Source organism: Lynx rufus, unplaced genomic scaffold, assembly GCF_022079265.1.
Source record: "Lynx rufus isolate CCGP_SWC_20201006 ecotype Redwood Valley unplaced genomic scaffold, mLynRuf1.p SCAF_42, whole genome shotgun sequence".
In the NCBI taxonomy this organism is placed as follows: domain Eukaryota; kingdom Metazoa; phylum Chordata; class Mammalia; order Carnivora; family Felidae; genus Lynx; species Lynx rufus.
The window spans coordinates 209,381-233,901 of NW_025814859.1; the positions used below are offsets into that span (position 1 = coordinate 209,381).

General features: G+C 37.6%; 1 protein-coding gene and 1 pseudogene across 1 annotated transcript in view; one reads left to right on the forward strand and one right to left on the reverse strand.

The window, feature by feature from the left end:
- Positions 1-24,521, forward strand: part of ZDHHC15 (zinc finger DHHC-type palmitoyltransferase 15) — a 168,125-nt gene that overhangs the window by 34,801 nt on the left and 108,803 nt on the right. The window contains exon 2 of the mRNA XM_047097810.1: positions 16,573-16,599. Within this exon, the coding sequence (XP_046953766.1) occupies positions 16,573-16,599 (27 nt within the window). The remainder of the gene's footprint in view (positions 1-16,572; positions 16,600-24,521) is intronic.
- On the reverse strand, positions 3,165-3,515 carry LOC124525453 (small nuclear ribonucleoprotein Sm D2-like; annotated as a pseudogene).

Genomic DNA, 24,521 nt, shown 5'->3' on the forward strand with positions numbered 1-24,521 from the left:
TCTGTTCCAACAAATAGAAAGGGAAGGAAATCTTCCAGAGTCATTGTATGAAGGCAGCATTCCTTTGATTCCCAAACCAGAGACCCAGCAAAAAAAAAAAAAAAAAAAAAAAAAAAGAACTACAGGCCAATATCCCTGATGAATATGGATGCAGAAATTCTCAACAAGATACTAGCAAGTGGAATTCAACAGCATATAAAAAGAATTATTCACCATGCTCAAGTGGGATTCATTCCTGGGCTGCAGGGCTGGTTCAACATTCCCAAGTCAATCAATGTGATACATCACATTAATAAAAGGAAAGATAAGAACCATAAGATCCTGCCAATTGAGGCAGAAAAAGCATTTGACAAAATTCAGCATCCTTTCTTAATAAAAACCCTAGAGAAAGTCGGGATAGAAGGATCATACTTAAACATCATAAAAGCCATTTCTGTAAAGCCCACAGCTAACATCATCCTCAATGGGAAAAAACTAAGAGTTTTCTCCCTGAGATCAGGAACACGACAGCGATGTCCACTCTCACCGCTGTTTAACATAGTGTTGGAAGTGCTAGCATCAGCAATCAGACAACAAAAGGAAATCAAAGGCATCAAAATTGGCAAAGATGAAGTCAAGCATTCATTTTTTTGCAGATGAGATGATATTATACATGGAAAACCGAATAGACTCCACCAAAAGTCTGCTAGAACTGATACATGAATTCAGCAAAGTCGCAGGATACAAAATCAATGTACAGAAATCAGTTGCATTCTTATACACTAATAATGAAGCAACAGAAAGACAAATAAAGAAACTGATCCCATTCACAATTGCACCAAGAAGCATAAAATACCTAGGAATAAACCTAAGCCAAGATTTAAAAAATCTGTATGCTGAAAACTATAGAAAGCTTATGAAGGAAATTGAGGAAGATATAAAGAAATGGAAAAACATTGCGTGCCCATGGATTGGAAAAATACATATTGTTAAAATGTCAATACTACCCAAAGCTATCTACACATTCAATGCAATCCCAATCAAAATTGCACCAGCATTCTTCTCGAAGCTAGAACAAGCAATCCTAAAATTTGTATGGACCCACAAAAGACCCCGGATAGGCAAAGTAATATTGAAGAAGACTAAAGCGGGAGGCATCACAATCCCAGACTTTAGCCTCTACTATAAAGCTGTAATCATCAAGACAGCATGGTACTGGCACAAAAACACACATAGACCATTGTAATAGAGTAGAAATCCAGCATTAGACCCACAAAAGTATGGCCAACTAATCTCTGACAAAGCCGGAAAGAATATCCAATGGAAAAAAGACAGTCTCTTTAACAAATGGTGCTGGGAGAACTGGACAGCAACATCCAGAAGGATGAAACTAGACCACTTTCTGACACCATTCACAAAAATAAACTCAAAATGGATAAAGGACCCGAATGTGAGACAGGAAACCATCAAAACCCTAGAGGCGAATGCAGGAAAAAACCTCTCCGACCTCAGCCACAGCAGTTTCTTTCTTGGCACATCTCCAAAGGGAAGGGAATTAAAATGAACTATTGGGACCTCATGAAGATAAAAACTTCTGCACTGCAAATGAAACAATCAACAAAACTAAAGGCAACCAACGGAATGGGAAAAGATATTTGCAAATGACATATCAGACAAAGGGCTAGTATCCAAAATCTATAAAGAGCTCACCAAACTCCACACCTGAAAAACAAATAATCCTGTGTGGAAATGGACAGAAAACATGAATAGATACTTTTCTAAAGAAGACATCCAGATTGCCAACAAACACATGAAAAGATGCTCAACGTCACTTCTCATGAAGGAAATACAAATCAAAACCACACTCAGATACCACCTCACGCCAGTCAGAGTGGCTCAAATGAACAAATCAGGAGACTATAGATGCTGTAGAGGATGTGGAGAAACTGGAACCCTCTTGCACTGTTGGTGGGAATGCAAATTGGTGCAGCCACTCTGGAAAACAGTGTGGAGGTTCCTCAAAGAATTAAAAATAGATCTACCCCATGACTCAGCAATAGCACTACTAGGAATTTACCCAAGGTATACAGGAGTGGTGATGCATAGGGGCACTTGTGCCCCAATGTTTATAGCTGCAGTTTCAACAATAGCCAAATTATAGAAGGAGCCTAAATGTCCATCAAGTGATGAATGGATAAAGAACTTGTGGTTTATATACACAGTGGAGTACTATGTGGCAATGAGAAAGAATGAAATATGACCCTTTGTAGCAACGTGGATGGAACTGGAGAGTGTGATGCTAAGTGAAATAAGCCATACAGAGAAAGCCAGATACCCTATGTTTTCACTCTTATGTGGATCCTGAGAAACTTAACAGAAAACCATGGGGAGGGGAAGGAAAAAAATGAGGTTAGAGTGGGAGAGAGCCAAAGCATAAGAGACTCTTAACAACTGAGAACAAACTGAGGGTTGATGAAGGTGTGGGAGGGAGGGAAGGGTAGGTGATGGGCATTGAAAAGGGCATCTTTTGGGATGAGCACTGGGTGTTGTATGGAAACCAATTTGACAATAAATTTCATATATTAAATAAAATTAAAAAAAAAAGAAATTGTGGTTTATGGACACAATGGAATAGTACATGGCAATGAGAAAGAATGAAACATGGCCCTTTGTAGCAACGTGGATAGGACTGGAGAGTGTTATCCTAAGTGAAATAAGCCATACAGAGAAAGACAGATACCATATGTTTTCACTCGTATGTGGATCCTGAGAAACTTAACAGAAGACCATGGGGGAGGGGAAGGAAAAAAAAAGGTTAGAGAGGGAGGGAACCAAAACATGAGTCCCTTAAAAACTGAGAACAGACTGAGGGTTGATGGAGGGTGGGAGGGAGGGGAGTGTGGGTGAGGGGTATTGAGGATGGCACTTGTTGGGATGAACACTGGGTGTTGTATGGAAACCAATTTGAGAATAAATGTCATATAAAAAAAAGGTGTTTTATATAATTTCAATCTTTGTATTTTTTGAGGTCTTATTTGTGACCTCATGTAATCTACGTTGGAGAATATCCCATGTAACCTTTAAAAAATATGTATTCTGCTGTTTTAAAATGGAATGTTGTTAATATTTCTTTTAAGTCCATCTGGTCCAGTGTGTCATTCAAAGCCATTGTTGCACTGTTTATTTTATGTAGGCGGGGAGGAGGCTTCTACTTGCCTGTGGTGATCGTTCCCCAGGACCATGAAGACTGAGTCCCCAAGCGGGAACATCTTGGAGATGTAGTGGTCTTTGTTGACTGGATTGGATTTCTTGCCCTTGCCTCTCTTGGGGACCTCATTCTACATTTCCTTCACATTCCATGTTGCAGTGCCTGTCATTGGGCTTCACATGGCCCAGGAGCTTCTTGTTGTTGTACCAATTGATGAGTCCTTGGGTGTTCATTTACTGCATGTGCACTGAATGTTAAATTCTTCCTCCTCCCACTTCTGCAGTTCCTCCAGGGTCATGTGACTCTTGGGTTTTTTGAGGAGGCTCATGTTGGAAGAAGCTGCACTCCCAAATCAGTGCCTTCTCCTCCCTGTTGCTTCTGCCCTCACCTTCATTATCTCTTGTTTCAGTCTTGGTTTAAAATCTAGTTTTTCTGGGGCGCCTGGGTGGCGCAGTCGGTTAAGCGTCCGACTTCAGCCAGGTCACGATCTCGCGGTCCACGAGTTCGAGCCCCGCGTCGGGCTCTGGGCTGATGGCTCAGAGCCTGGAGCCTGTTTCCGATTCTGTGTCTCCCTCTCTCTCTGCCCCTCCCCCGTTCATGCTCTATCTCTCTCTGTCCCAAAAATAAATAAACGTTGAAAATCTAGTTTTTCTGATATAAGTATTGCTACTTCAGCTTTCTTTTGATGTCCATTTGCATGATAAATGTTTCTCCATCCCCTCATTTTCAATCTGCAGGTGATTTTAAGTCTAAAATTAGTGTCTTGTAAGCAACATATAGATAGGTCTTGTTTTTTATCCACTCTGACAGCATATGTCTTTTGATTAGAGCATTCAAAGTAATTATTGATATGTATTTATTACTATTTCATTACTTGTTTTGTCATTGTTTCTGGAGATTTTCTCTGATCCTTACTTGTCTGTGTCACTTTTGGTCTCTCCTTTGCCCTCAAATAGTCCCCTTTAATATCTCTTGCAGGGATGGTTTAGTGGTCATGAGGTCCTTTAGTTTTTGTTTGGGAAACTCTATCATCTCTTTCTATTCTGATTGGTAGTCTTGCTGGAAAGAGTATGCTTGGCTGCAGATTTTTCCCATTTGGCAGTTTGAATATATCATGCCACTCCCTTTTGGCTTGCAAAGTTTTGTTGAAAAATCTCCAGGTATCTTTATGGGTCTTGTTTTTGAAGTTGAGGACACTTTTTCTTGCTACTTTTAAGATGTTTTCTTTATCACTATATTTTGCAAATTTAATTACAATATGTCTCGATGTTGGCCTACTTTTGTTGATTTTAATGGGAATTCTCTGCACCTCCTTGATCTGGATATGTTTCCTTCACAAGATTAGGAAAGTTTTCAACTATTATTTACCCAAATAAATTTTCTGCCCACTTTTCTCTTTCTTATTCTGGGACTCCTATAATAAGAATTTTATTACATTTGATGGAGTCACTGAGTTTCCTAAATCTATTCTCATGTCGCATAACTATTTTTTCTCTTTTGTTCAGCTTCATTATTTTCCATTACTTGGTCTTCTTGTGAATAACTTGTTCTTCTGCTTCTTCCAGGCTGCTGTTCATTACATCGAGCTTGTTTCCAATCTTGTTTATTACATTCTTCATTTCTGATTGATTCTTTTTTAACTCTTTTATCTCCACGGTAAGGGTCTCACTGATGTCTTCTATTGTTGTCTGAAGCCCTGTAAGTATCCTTATGATTGTTGCTTTAAATTCTCCATCAGGCATGTTACTTATATCTGTTTCACTTACATCTCTGGCCATGACCTTATCTTGTTCTTTCATTTGGGATAAATTCCTTTGTGTTGGCATTTTGTCTAAATCCCTGCCTCCTTCTCTGTGTTACAAAAACTAGTTATATCTCCTGCCCCTGAAAGTAATGGCCCTATGAAGAAGAGGTAATATAGTTTCCAGGGCCTGGTGCTTCAGGGAGTATCTGTGGTGTGTGCTGTTTGCACTCTGCTGTTATGCTTTCTCTGCTCTATCCTTCAGGACAGTGGTCTGAAGAGGTTTTCCTTGCTTTCTGTGTGCAGTGTTTGGTCCCTGACCTGAATATGAGAAATTTTAATGAGATGCGCTCTGATATGCTTCTGAAATGAGACCTGACACCACTTCTGTGAGGACTGTGGTCCTGCATACCTCTGTGGTTGGGAGATTTGGGTTTTGTGGTGTGATTTGGGTTTTGTGCTGTTTTATGGGGGAGGCACCTGTCACACTGGGACTGATGGAAGCTTTACTAAGATGGGCAGTCCAGGCAGAGTGCAGGGAGCAGAGGCTTTGATGTAAGCAAGTTAGGCAGCCAGTGTTGGTGCTGTGCTGCTTCCCATTGGTGTCTCTGTGTTTTGCTGAAGAATGGGGTAGGGAAATGGTGCTGGTCAACTCCTTTATCCCCAGAGAGATGTATCCATGAATGCTACCTCTCAAGGATGCCCTCAAAGAAGAGCGAATAACCTTCCCCTGTGTGTCCCAGTCATTCTTGACATCTCTATTTCCACACTATCTGCCTTTTCTCCAAGAGTGGCACGGTATCCTCTTCATTCTATTACAGCTAAGCCTGCTGACCTATAAAACACCAGGCTTTGGGGCACCTGGCTTGGTCAGTTGGTTAAGTGTCTGACTTTGGCTCAGGTCATGATCTTCTGGTTCATGAGTGCCCACTTTGGGATCTATGCTGACAGCTCAGAGCCCGGACCCTGCTTCAGATTCTGTGTCTCCCTCTCTTTCTGTCCCTGCTTGCACTCTATCTCTCTCTCTCAAAATAAATAAATAAACATTTTTAAATTAAAAAAAAAATAAATAAAACTCCAGACTTTAAGCCCTTCAGGTTACAAGAACTCACAAAATTCAGCCCCTCTTTTTCCAAGACAATGGCTTTTATGGAAATCTTCTCCTTGTGCATTCCGCTAGGTTCTCCTCACTTTCTCTCTCTCTCTCTTGCTGTCTCTCTCTTCTGTGAAGCCAGAGTTCCCTCCCCGCTGCAGCATCTGGAGTCCATTTCTCCTCTACATCACTTATTCATACTCCCTACCTTCTTCAACATGGCCTCTTCTATCCCTTTAGTTGTGTAGTTCTTTCAGTCTTAAGGTCAATTTCTGGGGTATTTAAGATTATTATATAGTAACCTCGTTTTGTTCATGAGATGAGACAAGCCTAAGGTCCTCCTACTCCACTGCCATCTTCCTCTCTCCTCCAGCTTTTGTATCCATTTTTAATTTAAAATCTATTTTTTCTGATATTAGTATAGCTAACCTAGCTCTTTTTTGGTTGTTATTTACATTGATATCTTTGAAAAATTCTTCCAAGTTGGCTGTACCATTTTGCATTCCCACCAGCAATGAATGAGATTTCCTGTTTTTCCACATCCTTCTTTGCATTTGGTATTGTCAGTATTTTACTTTTCTCATTCTAATATATGTGTAGTGATGGCTTATTGTTTTACTTCATTCTTATTTTTTATTTTTTATTCTTATTTTTAATTGATTTTTTCCTGCTGTACCCATTTTAATTTCCTGTAATTTCATTTTCTGTATTTTTTAAATTTTTTAATACTGCTTACCCTCAATATTACAATTGACATGTTAACTTTATAGTAATTAAGTTCAAATAATTAATTTTAATCAATGCCAACTATGTATAATACTGTATAAAAGTCTACTCCTTTTCAGCTCCATTCCCCTCTTTATGTTGGTAACTTTCCCAAATTACATCTACATAAAGTGTATGACTCTTAACATAGATTTCTCATTATTATCTTATGGATTTATCTTTTAAATCCTATACTAAATAAAAGAAGTATAAACCAAAAATTCAATACTAATGACTTTTTTTTGCAAGTTCAGATGGAGAGTTTATAAAAGTTGATTTTACACACAAGTCAGTGAAGTATACAGAGTAATTTATTTACTTGCCATTTAATTAAGCTATAAATCAATTTATTTTTTTAAATTTTTTAAAATATTTTTTCCAATATATGAAATTTGTTGTCGAATTGGTTTCCATACAACACCCAGTGCTCATCCCAAAAGGTGCCCTCCTCAAGACCCATCACCCACCCTCCCCTCCCTCCCACCCCCCATCAACCCTCAGTTTGTTCTCAGTTTTTAAGGGTCTCTTATGCTTTGGCTCTCTCTCACTCTAACCTCTTCTTTTTTCCTTCCCCTCCCCCATGGGTTTCTGTTAAGTTTCTCAGGATCCACATAAGAGTGAAAACATAGGGTATCTGTCTTTCTCTGTATGGCTTATTTCACTTAGCATCACACTCTCCAGTTCCATCCACGTTGCTACAAAGGGTCATATTTCGTTCTTTCTCATTGCCACGTAGTACTCCATTGTGTATATAAACCACAATTTCTTTATCCATTCATCAGTTGATGGACATTTAGGCTCTTTCCATAATTTGGCTACTGTTGAGAATGCTGCTATAAACCTTGGGGTACAAGTGCCCCTATGCATCAGTACTCCTGTATCCCTTGGGTAACTTCCTAGCAGTGCTATTGCTGGGTCATAGGGTAGGTCTATTTTAATTTTTTGAGGAACGTCCACACTGTTTTCCAGAGTGGCTGCACCAATTTGCACTCCCACCAACAGTGCAAGAGGGTCCCAGTTTCACAACATCCTCCTCAGCATCTATAGTCTCCTGATTTGTTCATTTTGGCCCCTCTAACTGGCGTGAAGTGATATCTGAGTGTGGTTTTGATTTGTATTTCCCTGATGAGGAGCGACGTTGAGCATCTTTTCATGTGCCTGTTGGCCATCTAGATGTCTTCTTAGGAAAAGTATCTATTCATGTTTTCTGTTCATTTCCACAATGGATTATTTGTTTTTCAGGTGTGGAGTTTGGTGAGCTCTTTATAGATTTTGGATACTAGCCCTTTGTCCAATATGGCATTTGCAAATATCTTTTCCCATTCCGTTGGTTGTCTTTTAGTTTTGTTGATTGTTTCCTTTGCTGTGCAGAAGTTTTTCTATCTTCATAAGGTCGCAGTAGTTCATTTTTGCTTTTAATTCCCTTGCCTTTGGGGATGTGTCAAGTAAGAAATTGCTGCGGTTGAGGTCAGAGAGGTCTTTTCCTGCTTTCTCCTCTAGGGTTTTGATGGTTTCCTGTCTCACATCCAGGTCCTTTATCCATTTTGAGTTTGTTCTTGTCAATGGTGTGAGAAAGTTGTCTAGTTTCAATCCTCTGCATGTTGCTGTCCAGTTCTCCCAGCACCATTTGTTAAAGAGACTGTCTTTTTCCATTGGGTGTTCTTTCCTGCTTTGTCAACGATTAGTTGGCCATACGTTTGTGGGTCTAGTTCTGGGGTTTCTATTCTATTCAATTGGTCTATGTGTCTGTTTTCGTGCCAATACCATGCTGTCTTGATGATGACAGCTTTATAGTAAAGGCTAAAGTCTGGGATTGTGAGGCCTCCTGCTTCGGTCTTCTTCAAAATTACTTTGGCTATTCAGGGCCTTTTGTGGTTCCATGTGATTTTTAGGATTGCTTGTTCTAGCTTCAAGAAGAATGCTGGTGCAATTTTGATTGGGATTGCATTGAATGTGTAGATAGCTTTGGGTAGTATTGACATTTGACAATATTTATTCTTCCAATCCATGAGCATGGAATGTCTTTCCATTTCTTTATATCTTCTTCAATTTCCTTCATAAGCTTTTTATAGTTTTCAGCATACAGATCTTTTACATCTTTGGTTAGATTTATTCCTAGGTATTTCATGCTTCTTGGTGCAGTTGTGAATGGGATCAGTTTCTTTATTTGTCTTTCTGTTGCTTCATTATTAGTGTATAAGAATGCAACTGATTTCTGTGCATTGATTTTGTATCCTGCGACTTTGCTGAATTCATGTATCAATTCTAGCAGACTTTTGGTGGAGTCTATCGGATTTTCCATGTATAATATCATGTCATCTGCAAAAAGTGAAAGTTGACTTCATCTTTGCCAATTTTGATGCGTTTGGTTTCCTTTTGTTGTGTGATTGCTGATGCTAGCACTTCCAACACTATTTTCAACAACAGCAGTGAGAGTGGACATCCCTGTCATGTTCCTGATCTCAGGGAAAAAGCTCTCAGTTTTTCCCCGTTGAGGATGATGTTAGCTGTGGGCTTTTCATAAATGGCTTTTATGATCTTTAAGTATGTTCCTTCTATCCCGACTTTCTCAAGGGTTTTTATTAGGAAAGTTTGCTGGATTTTGACAAAGGCCTTTTCTGCATCGATTGACAGGATCATATGGTTCTTATCTTTTCTTTTATTAATGTGATGTATCACGTTGATTGATTTGCGAATGTTGAACCAGCCCTGCATCCCAGGAATGAATCCCACTTGAGCATGGTGAATAATTCTTTTTATATGCTGTTGAATTCGATTTGCTAACATCTTGTTGAGAATTTTTGCATCCATATTCATCAGGGATATTGGCCTTTAGTTCTCTTTTTTTACTGGGTCTCTGTCTGGTTTAGGAATCAAAGGAATACTGGCTTCATAGAATGAGTCTGGAAGTTTTCCTTCCCTTTCTATTTCTTGGAATAGCTTGAGAAGGATAGGTATTATCTCTGCTTTAAACGTCTGGTAGAACTCCCCTGGGAAGCCATCTGGTCCTGGACTCTTATTTGTTGGGAGATTTTTGATGACTGATTCAATTTCTTCGCTGGTTATGGGTCTGTTCAACCTTTCTATTTCCTCCTGATTGAGTTTTGGAAGAGTGTGGGTGTTTAGGACTGTGTCCATTTCTTCCAGGTTGTCCAGTTTGTTGGCATATAATTTTTCAAAATATTCCTTGATAATTGATTGTATCTCTGAGGGATTGGTTGTAATAATTCCATTTTCATTCATGATTTTATCTGTTTGGGTCATCTCCCTTTTCTTTTTGAGAAGCCTGGCTAGAGGTTTATCAATTTTGTTTATTTTTTTAAGAAACCAACTCTTGGTTTCGTTGATCTGCTCTACAGTTTTTTTAGATTCTATATTGTTTATTTCTGCTCTGATCTTTATTATTTCTCTTCTTCTGCTGGGTTTAGGCTGTCTTTGCTGTTCTGCTTCTATTTCCTTTAGGTGTGCTGTTTGATTTTGTATTTGGGATTTTTCTTGTTTCTTGAGATAGGCCTGGATTGCAATGTATTTTCCTCTCAGGACTGCCTTCGCTGCATCCCAAAGCGTTTGGATTGTTGTATTTTCATTTTCGTTTGTTTCCATATATTTTTAAATTTCTTCTCTAATTGCCTGCTTGACCCACTCATTCTTTAGTAGGGTGTTCTTTAACCTCCATGCTTTTGGAGGTTTTCCAGACTTCTTCCTGTGGTTGATTTCAAGCTTCATAGCATTGTGGTCTGAAAGTATGCATGGTATGATTTCAATTCTTGTATACTTATGAAGGGCTGTTTTGTGACCCAGAATGTGATCTATCTTGGAGAATGTTCCATGTGCACTCGAGAAGAAAGTATATTCTGTTGCTTTGGGATGCAGAGTTCTAAATGTATGTGTCAAGTTCATGTGATCCAATGTATCATTCAGGGCCCTTGTTTCTTTATTGACCGTGTGTCTAGATGATCTATCCATTTCTGTAAGTGGAGTCTTAAAGTCCCCTGCAATTACCACATTCTTATCAATAAGGTTGCTTATGTTTGTAATTGTTTTATATATTTGGGGACTCCCGTATTCGGTGCATAGACATTCATATTTGTTAGCTCTTCCTGATGGATAGACCCTGTGATTATTATATAATGCCCATCTTCATCTCTTGTTCTAGCCTTTAATTTAAAGTCTAGTTTGTGTGATATAAGGGTGGCTACTCCAGCTTTCTTTTAACTTCCAGTGGCATGATAAATAGTTCTCCATCCCCTCACTCTCAATCTGAAGGTGTCCTCAGATCTAAAATGAGTCTCTTGTAGACAGCAAATAGATGGGTCTTGTTTTTGTATCCATTGTGATACCCTATGTCTTTTGGTTGGCGCATTTAGTCCATTTACATTCAGTGTTATTATAGAAAGATACGGGTTTAGAGTCATTGTGATGTCTGTATGTTTTATGCTTGTAGCGATGTCTCTGGTACTTTGTCTCACAGGATCCCCCTTTGGATCTCTTGTAGGGCTGGTTTAGTGGTGACAAATTCCTTCAGTTTTTGTTTGTTTGGGAAGACCTTTATCTCTCCCTCTATTCTAAGTGACAGACTTGCTGGATAAAGGATTCTCAGCTGCATATTTTTCCTGTTCCTCACATTGAAGATTTCCTGCCATTCCTTTCTGCCTGCCAAGTTTCAGAAGAGAGATCAGTCACAAGTCTTATAGGTCTCCCTTTATATGTTAGAGCACGTTTATCCCTCGCTGCTTTCAGAATTTTCTCTTTATCCTTGTATTTTGCCAGTTCCACTATGATATGTCATGCAGAAGATCGATTCAAGTTACGTCTGAAGGGAGTTTTCTGTGCCTCTTGGATTTCAATGCCTTTTTTCTTCCCCAGATCAGGGAAGATCTCAGCTATTATTTCTTCAAGTACACCTTCAGCACCTTTCCCTCTGTCTTCCTCCTCTGGAATACCAATTATGCTAGATTATTTCTCTTTAGTGCATCACTTAGTTCTCTAATTTTCCCCTCATACTCCTAGATTTTTATCTTTTTCTCAGCTTCTTCTTTTTCTATAATTTTATCTTCTAGTTCACTTATTCTCTCCTCTGCCTCTTCAATCCGAACCATCGTCGTTTCCATTTTATTTTGCAGCTCGTTTATCACGTTTTTTAGGTCCTCTTGACTGTTCCTTACTCCCTTGATCTCTGTGGCAAGAGATTCTCTGCTGTCCTCTATACTGTTTTCAAGCCCAGCGATTAAATTATGACTATTATTCTGAATTCACTTTCTGTTATATTATTTAAATCCTTATTGATCAGTTCGTTAGCTGTTGTTATTTCCTGGAGATTCTTTTGAGGGGAATTCTTCTGTTTGGTCATTTTGGATAGTTCCTGGAGTGGTCGGAACTGCAGGGCGCTTCCCCTGAGCTGTCTTGAATAACTCCCGTTGGTGGGTGGGGCTGCAGTCAGACCTTTTGTCTGCTCCCATCCCACCGCTGGGGCCACCGTCAGACTGGTGTGTGCCTTCTCTTCCCCTCTCCTAGGGGCAGGATTCACTGTGGGGTGGCGTGGTCCATCTGGGCTACTTGCACACTGCCAGGCTTGTGGTGCTGGGAATCTGGCGTATTAGCTTGGGTGGATAGGCAAGGTGCACGGGGACAGGCTCAGCTCGCTTCTCCTTCGGTCATCCGCTTCACGAGGGGCCCTTCGGGAGGGAGTCAGACCCGCCGCCAGAGGTGGGATCCACAGAAGCACAGCATTGGGTGTTTACAAGGTGCCAGCATGTTCCCTAGTAGGAACTGATATCCTTTGGGATTTTGGCTGGGTGATGGGCGAGGGAGTTGGCGCTGGTGAGCGCCTTCGTTTCCTGCCAAACTGAGCTCTGTCATCCCGGGGCTCAGCAACTCTCCCTCTCATTGTCCTCCAGCCTTCCCGCTCTCCGAACAGAGCTGTTAACATATAGCCTTCCAGATGTTAAGTCCCTCTCGCTGTCAGAACACACTCCGTCTGGCCCCTCTGCTTTTGCAAGCCAGACTCGGGGTCTGCTTGGCCGGCGGGCCGCCCCTCTGCCATGGCTCCCTCCCGCCAGTCTGTGTCACGCGCACTGCCTTGCTGCCCTTTCTACCCTCTTCCATGGGCCTTTTGTCTGCGCTTGGCTCTGGAGACTCTGTTCTGCTAGTCTTGTGGCGGTTTTCTGGGTTATTTAGGCTGGTGTAGGTGGAATCTAAGTGATCAGCAGGACGTGGTGAGCCCAGCGTCCTCCTACACCGCCATCTTCCCCCTACTAATGACTTTTATATTTACCTATGTAGTCACCTTTACCAATATTCTTGATTTCTTTTAATGGCTTGAATTATAGTTAGTGTCTTTTAATTACTTCCTGGGGAACACGCTGTCATTTCTTGAAGGATAGTTCTTCCAGTGGTGAACTCCCTCATTTTTTGTTTATCTATGAATATTATTTTATCCTTCATTTTTTGAAGGATAGTGTTACTAGTTATATAATTCTTTTTTTTTTTAATTTTTTTTTCAACGTTTTTTATTTATTTTTGGGACAGAGAGAGACAGAGCATGAATGGGGGAAGGGCAGAGAGAGAGGGAGACACAGAATCGGAAACAGGCTCCAGGCTCCGAGCCGTCAGCCCAGAGCCTGACGCGGGGCTCGAACTCCCGGACCGCAAGATCGTGACCTGGCTGAAGTCGGACGCTTAACCGACTGCGCCACCCAGGCGCCCCCACTAGTTATATAATTCTTAATTGACAGATCTTTCCCTTTCAACACTTTATTTATTTTTTATGTTTATTCATTTTTGAAAGACAGAAAGAGACAGAGCCCAAGCAGGTGTGGGGTGGAGAGAGAGGGGGACACAGAATCTGACACAGGCTCCAGGTTCTGAGCTGTCAGCACAGAGCCCAACACGGGGCTTGAACTCATGAGCCACGAGACCATGACCTGAGCCAAAGTCGTATGCTCAACTGACTGAACCACCCAAGCGCCCCTCCTTTCAACACTTTAAATATGGCATCTCAATGAGAAAAAATGAAATATGGCCTTTTGTAGCAACATGGATGGAACTGGAGAGTATGATGCTAAGTGAAATAAGCCATACAGAGAAAGACAGATACCATATGGTTTCACTCTTATGTGGATCCTGAGAAACTTAACAGGAACCCATGGGGGAGGGGAAGGAGAAAAAAAAAAAAAAAAAAGGACGTTAGAGTGGGAGAGAGCCAAAGCATAAGAGACTGTTAAAAACTGAGAACAAACTGAGGGTTGATGGGGGGTGGGAGGGAGGGGCGGGTGGGTGATGGGTATTGAGGAGGGCACCTTTTGGGATGAGCACTGGGTGTTGTATGGAAACCAATTTGTCAATAAACTTCATTTAAAAAAAAAATAAAGTAAACTTAAAGAGCAAAAAATAAATAAATAAATAAATAAATAAATAAATAAATAAATAAATAAATATGGCATCTCACTGCCTTCTGGCCTCCATGGTTTCCAAAGAGAAATAAAATGTTTTTATTTATTTATTTATTTATTTATTTATTTATTTATTTATCTTATTATTTTTTGTATGTGAAATTGCTTATGTTTTCCTGTTTTCAAAATGTTTCTTTGTCTTTGGTTTGTCAGTTTGATTATGTGTCTGATTGTGGATATCCTTTAATTTCTCCAATGTGGAGTTTGTTGAGATTCTTACATGTTTAGATTTATGTCTTTTACCAAATTTGAGGAGTTTTCCAGTCATTATTTCTTCAAATATTCTTTTGCTCCCCCTTTCTCTAAAACTCCCATTATGAAGATAGTAAATTTGATGGTGTCCTACAAGTCTTACAGACTTTGTTCATTTTTCTTTCATTTCTTTTTCATTTTGCTCTTCAGATTGGATAATTTAAATCAACCTGTCTTCATGTTCACTGATGCTTTCTCCTGCTGCTTAAATCTGATGTTGGGTCCCTCTAGTAAAGTTTTAATTTTATGATTGTCGTTTTCATCTCCAGTATCTTATTTGGTTCCTTTCTTTAATTTTTATCTCTTCGTTTATATAGATACTCTATTTTTATTCTTCTGATCTCTTTTAGTTCTTTATACATGGTTTTTCTCTTTGAGCATATTTAAGATAGTGAATTTAAAGTCTTTGTCTAGCAAGTCAATGCCTAGCCTTCCTGGACAGTTTCTATTAATTCCTTTTCCCTATTAATAAGCTATACTATTTTGTTTCTTTGCATGCCCTATAAATTTTGTTGTTGAAAATATACATTTAGAATATCATAAAATAGAAATCTAGAAATTAGATTCTCTATCTCCCTAGGGTTTGTTTTTGCTGCCTGTTGTTAGTTCGTTTTGTTTGCTTCTGTAGTGATTTTTTTATATTAAAGAATGTATTCTTTTTTACATGTGATCTTTGAAGTCTCTGTTTCCTAAATTTGTAGTCAGTTAGTTATGTAAATTTTTCATAAGTGCCCTGGATTCAGAAATGGAAAAGAAGAAAAAATATACTCTTATCAATCTTTCTTACCCAGGGTTTTTTAACTGGAAAGGAAGGAAAAAGAGTAGCCATCTGTAGGCAGGTGTATTACGAAAATAGGACATTATCTGGTCAGATTTTTTAGCACAAACAAAGTAGAACAGTTTTAACGTTCATTCAAATGATTATTGAAAGGATAAAAATTTAAGACTCAACAAAAATAGATGTAGAAATGAAGAGAAAGAGAAGTATGACTGATGAATGACCTGAGGAAATAGCCCTACAATACAAGTCTCATTCTCTGTTTGGATTTTTCCCCCATTTTTCTGACCATAAGTGTTTATCATTGTATATGAAAACCATCTTAATTCAATACCTTCTCAAGATTGAAAACCATGCTTTATAGTTTCACTTTGCCCTAATATCTAGTATAATTGCACACAGATATTGGTGGTGACTAAAAAGCTGTAGGCCTCACATTCTTCAAATGACATTCTGGCAAAAATTATGTATATATTACATAAAACAGCAAATAGTGATTCGGGGAAGTAGGTACAAAAGCCTTGAAGCCTGGAATCTAGTCCCAGCTCTACCATTAACTTGCTCTGATACCTGGGCAAATCATTGATACTACTCTAGTCCATTTTTCCCAGTGTAAAATGAAACCAATAAACCAGAGAATTGCTAAAGTTTCTTTCTGTTCTGATACTCTATGAAATCATAGTTCAAATATAATAAGAAGTAATTTTGTTATGTACTTGCCTTGTGCTAGATACTATGCTAAACAGAAGTTACATTCATTAACTCATTTAAATCTTGAGTAACCTTGTGAGGTAAGTAATGTTAGGGAAGTTAGGGAACCTGCCTGAAGTCACAAAATAGTGCAACTGGGTATTTAACCCAGGCAGTCTGATTTCATAGCTGGCATGTAACCTCCACACTAAATTAACTCTAACTACACAAGGGATGCTTGGTATTTAAAGATGTTCTCCAGTGAATAGTCTGAGAAAATGAATAATCAATCATCTTCTAATTGATTGGCTTTTTAGCTCTTACTACCATGTTATAGCTCAAGAGTTTCCATTTGGTGGGACGTAAAAAATTTATATTATATCTGTATTTTTTGAATGAGTAGAAATTCCTACTTACTCAGGTTTAAGATGAAGAAAGATAGTAAAGGATGGAATTTGATCATCCTTATCGTCCCTCATCTTAGCAGGTTGATTGTTTCCTAATGTATTAATTCCATTGAATAAACTGCTCAAAAATAGTGGTATGGACAAATGGATTAGAAAAATTTTATTTTTAGATATCACTAATTTTGACCTTTCCCTTTCTTTTTTACAGTGACTGTTTTGAGCCCAGCAGAAAAAGGTAAGATAGCATTTTAAATTGCATTGGTCAGAATTGTATCTCTCTAAAAGTGAATTACATAAAAGCCTAGAAATTGGGCAACTTTCCCAGGAATACTGAATTGAGTGGAAAGTTTGGGATGGCAGTTTTCAGGAAGCATACACAGAGCATACCCAGAGATATAGCAGAACATATTTTTAGTGGCCCCTATGGCTGTAGGACAGAAATTGGAAGTTATCAGGATTTATGATAGAGAGGACCTAGGCTCTTTCTTGCTTCATCACGGTTGTCCTAGGTACTTTGCCTTCCTGTGCAATTCATTCCTCCTTCAAGGTATGGAGTAAGGGCACCACAAAGAAATATAAAGGGATAGGTTCTTCACCATCAGAGGTCCAATATATTTACTATATTCTTCTCTACTCTTCACCTCCATCCTGTCTGATCTACAATTTATACTACCACAGTAAAGAGATTGAGGAATTTTCCATTAAAAAATGTATAAGCTAAGTATGAGCCTTAACAAACATTTAGCTTTACATTATTTTCTCAGGCTTTACCATAAGTATTTAGCCACTTTATATAGGCACTTTTAATTCTCACTTCATGGGATTAGCTGTTATAATTCATTAATTACATAATATTTATATTATACTTTTTAAAAATAAAGTTTATTTATTTATTTTTAGAGAAAGAGAGAGAGAGTTTGAGTGGAGGAGGGGTGCAGAGGGGGAGAGAGAGAGAGTCCTATTCATGTTCCATACTCAGCACAGAACTTGACATGGGGCCTGATCTCACAAACTGTGAGATCATGACCTAAGTCAAAATCAAGAGTTGGAGGCTTAACCAACTGAGCCACCCAGGCACCCCTATATTACACTTTTTATTCATTCATTTTTAATGATTTTTTTTACCTTAATTCAAGTATATTAACATAGAGTGTTATATTGCTTTCAGATGTACAATATAATGATTCACAATTCTGTGCATTACTCAGTGCTCATCATGATAAGTTTACTGTTTAATCCCCATCACCTATTTCACTCACCTCCGAATTAACTACCCTCTGGTAACCACCAGTTTGTTTTGTATAGTTAAGAGCCTGTTCCTTGGTTTGTCTCTCTTCATCTTCTTTTTTTCCTATGCTCATTTGTTTTGTTTCTTAAATTCCACATATGAGTGAAATCATATGGTATTTATCTTTCTCTGATCAACTTATTTCACATAGCATTATACATTCTACCTCCATTCCTTTGTTGCAAATGGTAAGATTTCATTTTTTTTCTCTGGCTGAGTGCTATTCAATTGTATATATATACCACATCTTCTTTATCCATTCATCTGTCACAAACACTATGGCTGCTTTCAGTTTTGGCTATTGTAAATAATGCTGCAAGAAAAATATGAATGCGTATATCCCTCTCAATTAGTGTTTTTGTGTTTTTTGGGTAAGTACCCAGTAGTGTGATTACTGCATCATAGAGTAGTTCTGTTTTTAAATTTTTGAGGAAATTCCACAGTATTTTCTGCAATGGCTGAACCAGTTTACATTCCCACCAACAGTGTAAGAGTTCCCTTTTTTCCACACCCTCACCAACACTTGTTTCTTGTGTTTTTGGTGTTAGCCATTCTGATAGGTGTGAGTTTTGATTTGCATTTCCCTGATGATAAGTGATGATGAGCATCTTCCCATGTGTCTTTGACCATTGGATGTCTTCATTAGAGAAATGTCTGTTTATGACTTCTGCCCATTTTTTAATTGGATTATTTGTTTTAAGTGTGTTGAGTTGTATAAGTTCTTTATGTATTTTGGATACTAACCCATTATTGGGTATGTCATTTGCAAATATCTTCTCCTATTCCGTAGATTGCCTTTTAGCTTTGTTGATTGTTTCCTTCACTATGCAGAAACATTTTATTTTGGTGTAGTCCCAATACTTTATTTTTGCTTTTATTTCCTTTATATTAGGAGACATATCTAGAAAGATGTTGCTATGGCTGATGTCAAGGATATTGCTGCCTGTGCTCTCTTCTAGGATTTTTATGCTATTAGGTCTCACATTTATGTCTTTAATCCATTTTGAGTTTATTTTTGTTTATGGTGTAAGAAAGTGGTCCAGTTTCATTCTGTTTCACATAGCTAACCAGTTTTCCTAACACCATTTGTTGAAGAGATGGTCTTTTTCCCATCAGATATTGTTTCCTGCTTTGTCGAAGATTACTTGACCATATAATTGTGGGTTTAACTCCTGGGTTTTCTATTAGGTTCCATTGATGTATGTGTCTATTTTTGTGCCAGTACCATACTGTTCTAATCACTATAGCTTTGTAGTATAATCTCAAGTCTGGAATTGTGATACCTCCAGTTTTGTTTTTCTTTTTCAAAATTGCTTTTGCTATTTGGGTTCTTTTGTGAGTCCATACAAATTTTAGGATTCTTTTTTCTAGCTCTGTGAAAATTGCTGTTGGTATTTTGAAAGGGATTCCATTAAATGTGGAGTTTGCTTGGGATAGTATAGAAATTTTTAACAGTATTTGTTTTTCCAGTCCCTGAACATGTAATGTCTTGCCATTTCTTTATGTCCTCTTCAATTTCTTTCATCAGTGTTTTCTAATTTTCAGAGTGTAGTTTATTTTCACCTCTTTGGTTACATTCATTCCTAAGTATCTTCTTAGTTGGGGGCTATCTTAATTGGCATTGTCTTCTTAATTTCTGTTTCTGCTGCTTCGTTATTGCTCTGTAGAAATGTAAAAGGTTTCTGTACACTGATTTTGCATTCTGTAACTTTACTGAATTCAGGTTTTGGTGGTGTTTGGGGGGTTTCTATATAGAGTATCATGCCATCTACAAATAGGGAAAGTTTTACTTCTTCCTTGCCAGTTTAGATGTCTTTTAATTTTGTTGTTGTTGTTGTCTAATTGCTGTGGCTAGTACATCCAGTACTATGTTGAATACAAGTAGTGAGAGTGCATATCCTTGTCTTGTTCATACCTTAAGGGAAAAGCTCTGTTTTTATCCATTGAGGATGATATCAGCTGTGGGTTTGTCATATATGACCTATGTGATGTTGAGATATGTTCCCTCTAAACCCACCTTGAGTGTGTTTATCATGAATGGATGTGGTACTTCATCAAATGTTTTTTCTGCATCTATTGAAATGATCATATGGTCTTATCCTTTATCTTATTGATGTATGTCACATTTATTTATTTGTGAATATTCAATCATCTTGCATCCCAGGAATAAATCCCACTTGATCATAGAGAATGATATTTTTTAATGTATTGATGAGTTGGGTTTGCTAATATTAATATTTTGTTGAGAATTTTTGCACCTGTATCCATCAGGGATATTGGCCTGTTCTCTTTTTTAGTGGTGTCTTTATCTGGTTTTGGTATCAGGATAATTCTGGCCTCATAGAATTCATCAAATGAATTTTGAAGTTTTCCTTCCTTTTCTACTTTTTGGAATAGTTTAAGAATAGGTATTAATTCTTCTTTTATTTTTTAAAAAGTTTTTATTTAAATTCCAGTTAGTTAATGTATCATGTAACACTAGTTTTGGGTGTACAATGTAGTGATTTAGCACTTTTATACCACACATGATGCTCATCACAACTGCACTCCTTAATCCTCATCACTTATGTAACCCATCCCCACCCAACTCCCTTCTGTAAACCATCAGTTTGCTGTCTATAGTTAAGTCTGTTTCTTTTTTTGCCTCTCTCTCTCTTTTTTAGTTTTACTCATTTGCTTTATTTCTTAAATTCCACATATGAGTGAAATCCTATGGTATTTGTCTTTCTCTAATTTCACATAATACTCTTTAGCTCCATTCATGTCATTGCAGATGGCAATATTTCATTCTTTTTCATGGATGAGTAATATTACATTGTATGTATATACTACGTTTTCTTTATCCATTCATCAGACAATGGATACTTGGGCTGTTTCCATAATTTGGCTATTGTAGATAATGCTGCTACAAATATTGGGGTGCATGTATCCCTTTGAATTAGTATTTTTGTATTTGTTTCATCCTGTCTTATTGACTGAGGAGACCAATGCAGTAAAAGGCTGAGTTTTGCTCAAGGTCACACAGGTAGTAAATAATAAAGCCAGGATTTTAACCCTGGTAGTTTGGCACCAGCATCCTTACTCTTTTTTTTTAAGTTTTTATTTAAATTTCACTTAGTTCACATAGAGTGTAGTATTAGTTTCAGATGTACAATATAGTGATTCAACACTTCCATACCATACCAGTGATCATCACAGCAAGAGCACTCCTTAATTCCCATCACGTGTGTAACCTATACTATAGAGTCTGTTTCTTGCTTTGCCTCTCCCTCTCTGTTTTTTTTTTTACCTATGCTTGTTTGTTTTGTTTCTTAAGTTCCACATGAGTGAAATCATAAGGTGTTTGTCTTTTTCTGACTGACTTATTTTGTTTAGCATAATACACTCTAGCTCCATCCACATTGTTACAAATGGCAAGATTTCATTCTTTTCGATGGCTGATAATGTTCTAGTGTGTGTGTGTGTGTGTGTGTGTGTGTGTACACACCACACCACATCTTCTGTATCCATTCGTCAGTCGATGGATATTTGGGCTCTTTCCATAGCTTGCCTATTGTTGATAATGCTGCTATAAACACTAGGGTGCATGTGTCCCTTTGAAGCAGTATTTTTGTATCCTTTGGGTAAATACCTAGTAGTGCAATTGCTGGATCATAGGGTACTTCTACTTTTAACTTTTTGAGGATCCTCCATACTGTTTTCCAGAGTGAATTCCACATCTTTTTTAACCATTCACCAGCCACTGGGCACTTTGACTGTTTCAATAATGTGGCTATTGTTGATAATGCTGCTATAAATATCAGGGTGCATGTAAGCCTTTGAATTAGTACTTTTGTATTCTTTGATTAAATATCTAGTAGTGCAATTGCTGGTTTGTAGAGTAGTTCCAATTTTAACCTTTTGAGGAAACTCCATTCTGTTTTCTAGAGTGGCTGTACCAGTTTGCATTTTCACCAACAGGGCAAGAGGGTTCCCCTTACTCTACATCCTGGCTAACACCTGTTATTTGTTGTGTTGTTGATTTCAGCCATTCTGACAGATATGAGGTGATATCTCATATTAGTTTTGATTTGCATTACCCTGATGGTCAGTTGTGTAGAGCATCTTTTCATATGTCTATTGGCCCTCTAGATGTCTTCCTTGAAAAAATATGTATTCATGTCTTCTTCCCATTTTCTAATTGGATTATTCATTTTTGGGGTGTTGAGTTTTATAAGTTCTTTATGGATTTTGGATACTAACCCCTTGTCATGTATGCCATTTGCAACTATATTTTCCCATTCCATAGGTTGCCTGTTAGTTTTGCTGATTGTCTCCATTTTGCAGAAGATTTTTTATTTTGTTGTAGTCCCAATAGTTTACTTTTGCTTTGGTTTCCCTTGCCTCAGAACACATATCTAGAATGAAGTTGCTATGGCCAATGTCAAAGAGGTTACAGCCTGTGTTCTCCTCTAGGCTTCATATGGTTTCAGATCTCACATTTAGGTCTTTAATCCATTTTGAATTATTTTTATGTTTGGTATAAGAAAGTGTTCCAATTTCATTCTTTTGTATATTGCTGTCTAATTTCCCCAACACCCTTTGTTAAAGAGACTGTCTTTTTCACATTGGATATCCTTTCCTGATTTGTTGAAGATTAATTGGCCATATAGTTGTGGATTCATTTCTGGGTTGTCTATTTTGTTCCATTGATGTATGTGTTTATTTTTGTGCCAGTACCATACTGTTTTAATCACTGCAGCTTTGTAACATAAGACCAGATTTCTGATGCCTCCAGCTTTGCTTTTCCTTTTCAAGTTTGCTTTAGCTATTTGTGGTCTTTTTTTATTCCATACAAATTTCAAGATTATTTGTTCTAGGTCTGTGAAAAAAAATGCTGGTGGGTTTTGATGGGCATTGCATTAAATGTGTAGATTACTTTGGATAGTATAGATATTTTAACAATATTTGTTTTTCCAATTCATCCTCATAGAATATCTTTCCATATCTTTGTATCCTCTTCAATTTCTTTCATCTGTGTTTTGTAGTTTTCTGAGTATAGGTCTTTTATCTCTTTGGTTAGGTTTATTCCTAGTTATCTTCTTATTTTGGATGAAATTGTAATTGGGATTGTTATCTTAATTTCTCTTTCTGCTGCTTCCTTATTGGTGTATAGAAATGTAACGGATTTCTCAATGTTGATTTTATATTCTGTGATTACTGAACTCGTGTATCAGGTCTAGCAGTTTTGGGTGGAGTCTTTTGGGTTTTCTACATAGAGTATCATGTCATTTACAAATAGTGAAAGTTTTACTTCTTTCTTATCAATTTGGTTGCCTTTTATTTCATTTTGTTTTCTAATTGTTATGGCTAAGCCTTCCAGTACTGTTAAATAACAGTGTGAGAGTGGACATCCCTGCCTTTTTCCTGACTGTAGAGAAAAATCTCTTAATTTTTCCTCATTATGCATGATACAAGTTGTAGGTTTTTCTTATATCGCCTTTATGATGTTGAAGGATATTTTTTCTAAACCCACTTTGTTGAAAGTTTTTATCATGAATGGATGTTGTACTTTATCAACTGCATTACCTTGATACCAAAATCAGCTAAGGACTCCACTAAAAAGGAGTACTAGAGGCCAATATTCCTGTTGAACATGAATGCATAATTCTTCAGTGAAATACTAGCAAACCGAATCCAACAATATATTTTTTAAAATGATTCACCACAATCAAGTGGGATTTATTCCTGTGTTGCAAGTGTGGTTCATCATTCGCAAATCAATCAATATGATATACTACATTAATAAAAAGAATGAGAATCATATGATCATTTCAATAGAAGCAGAAAAATCATTTGACAAAGTACAACATCCATTCATATTATCACTCATTTAAGAGAGGTGTTGGCTATACAGGCAACAGAGCAGAGTGGTGGGAAGACAATAGAACATGGCAGCTAAAAGTCTGGGTTCTGGAACTATCCTCTCTAAATTCCAATCCTAGGACCAGCACTTCCTACTAAATTATTCAACCTTCTGTTGCCCACTTTATTTACATGTGGAATAAAATACTACCTATTTCATAGAGTTATTGTGAGAATTTAATGAGATAATGCATGCAAAAGCACTTAGAACAGTGGTAAAAAAAGCCATACTTTTCTCAGCAGATATTTGCTACTATTGTTATAGCCTTAGAGCAAGTCTTGAGTTGCCTCTTATTCTCATGTATGGTTCTTTAAGTCAGAGATCATTCATATATATATATATATATATATGTATATATATATATATATATATATATATATAAAATGAACATTTTCTTTTTTCAAATTTTTATTTAAATTCTAGTTAGAGGGGAAGGAAAAAAAAAAAAGGACGTTAGAGTGGGAGAGAGCCAAAGCATAAGAGACTGTTAAAAACTGAGAACAAACTGAGGGTTGATGGGGGGTGGGAGGGAGGGGGGGTGGGTGATGGGTATTGAGGAGGGCACCTTTTGGGATGAGCACTGGGTGTTGTATGGAAACCAATTTGTCAATAAATTTCATATATAAAAAAAAATAAAAATAAAAAAAAAAGAAGAGAAAAAAAATTCTAGTTAGTTAACATATAGTGTAATATTGGTTTTAGGAGAATTTAGTGTTTCATCAGTTACATATAACATTCAGTGCTCAACACAACAAGTGCCCTCCTTAATACCCATCACCCATTTAGCCCATTCCCTTCCCACCTCCCCTCCATCAACCCTCAACCCTTGTTCTCTATAGTTAAGAGTCTTGTATGGTTTTATTTTTTCTCTTTCCCCCCCTTCCTCTACATTCATCTGTTTTGTTTCTTAAATTCCACACACAAGTGAAATCTATGGTATTTGTCTTTATCTGACTGATGTTAT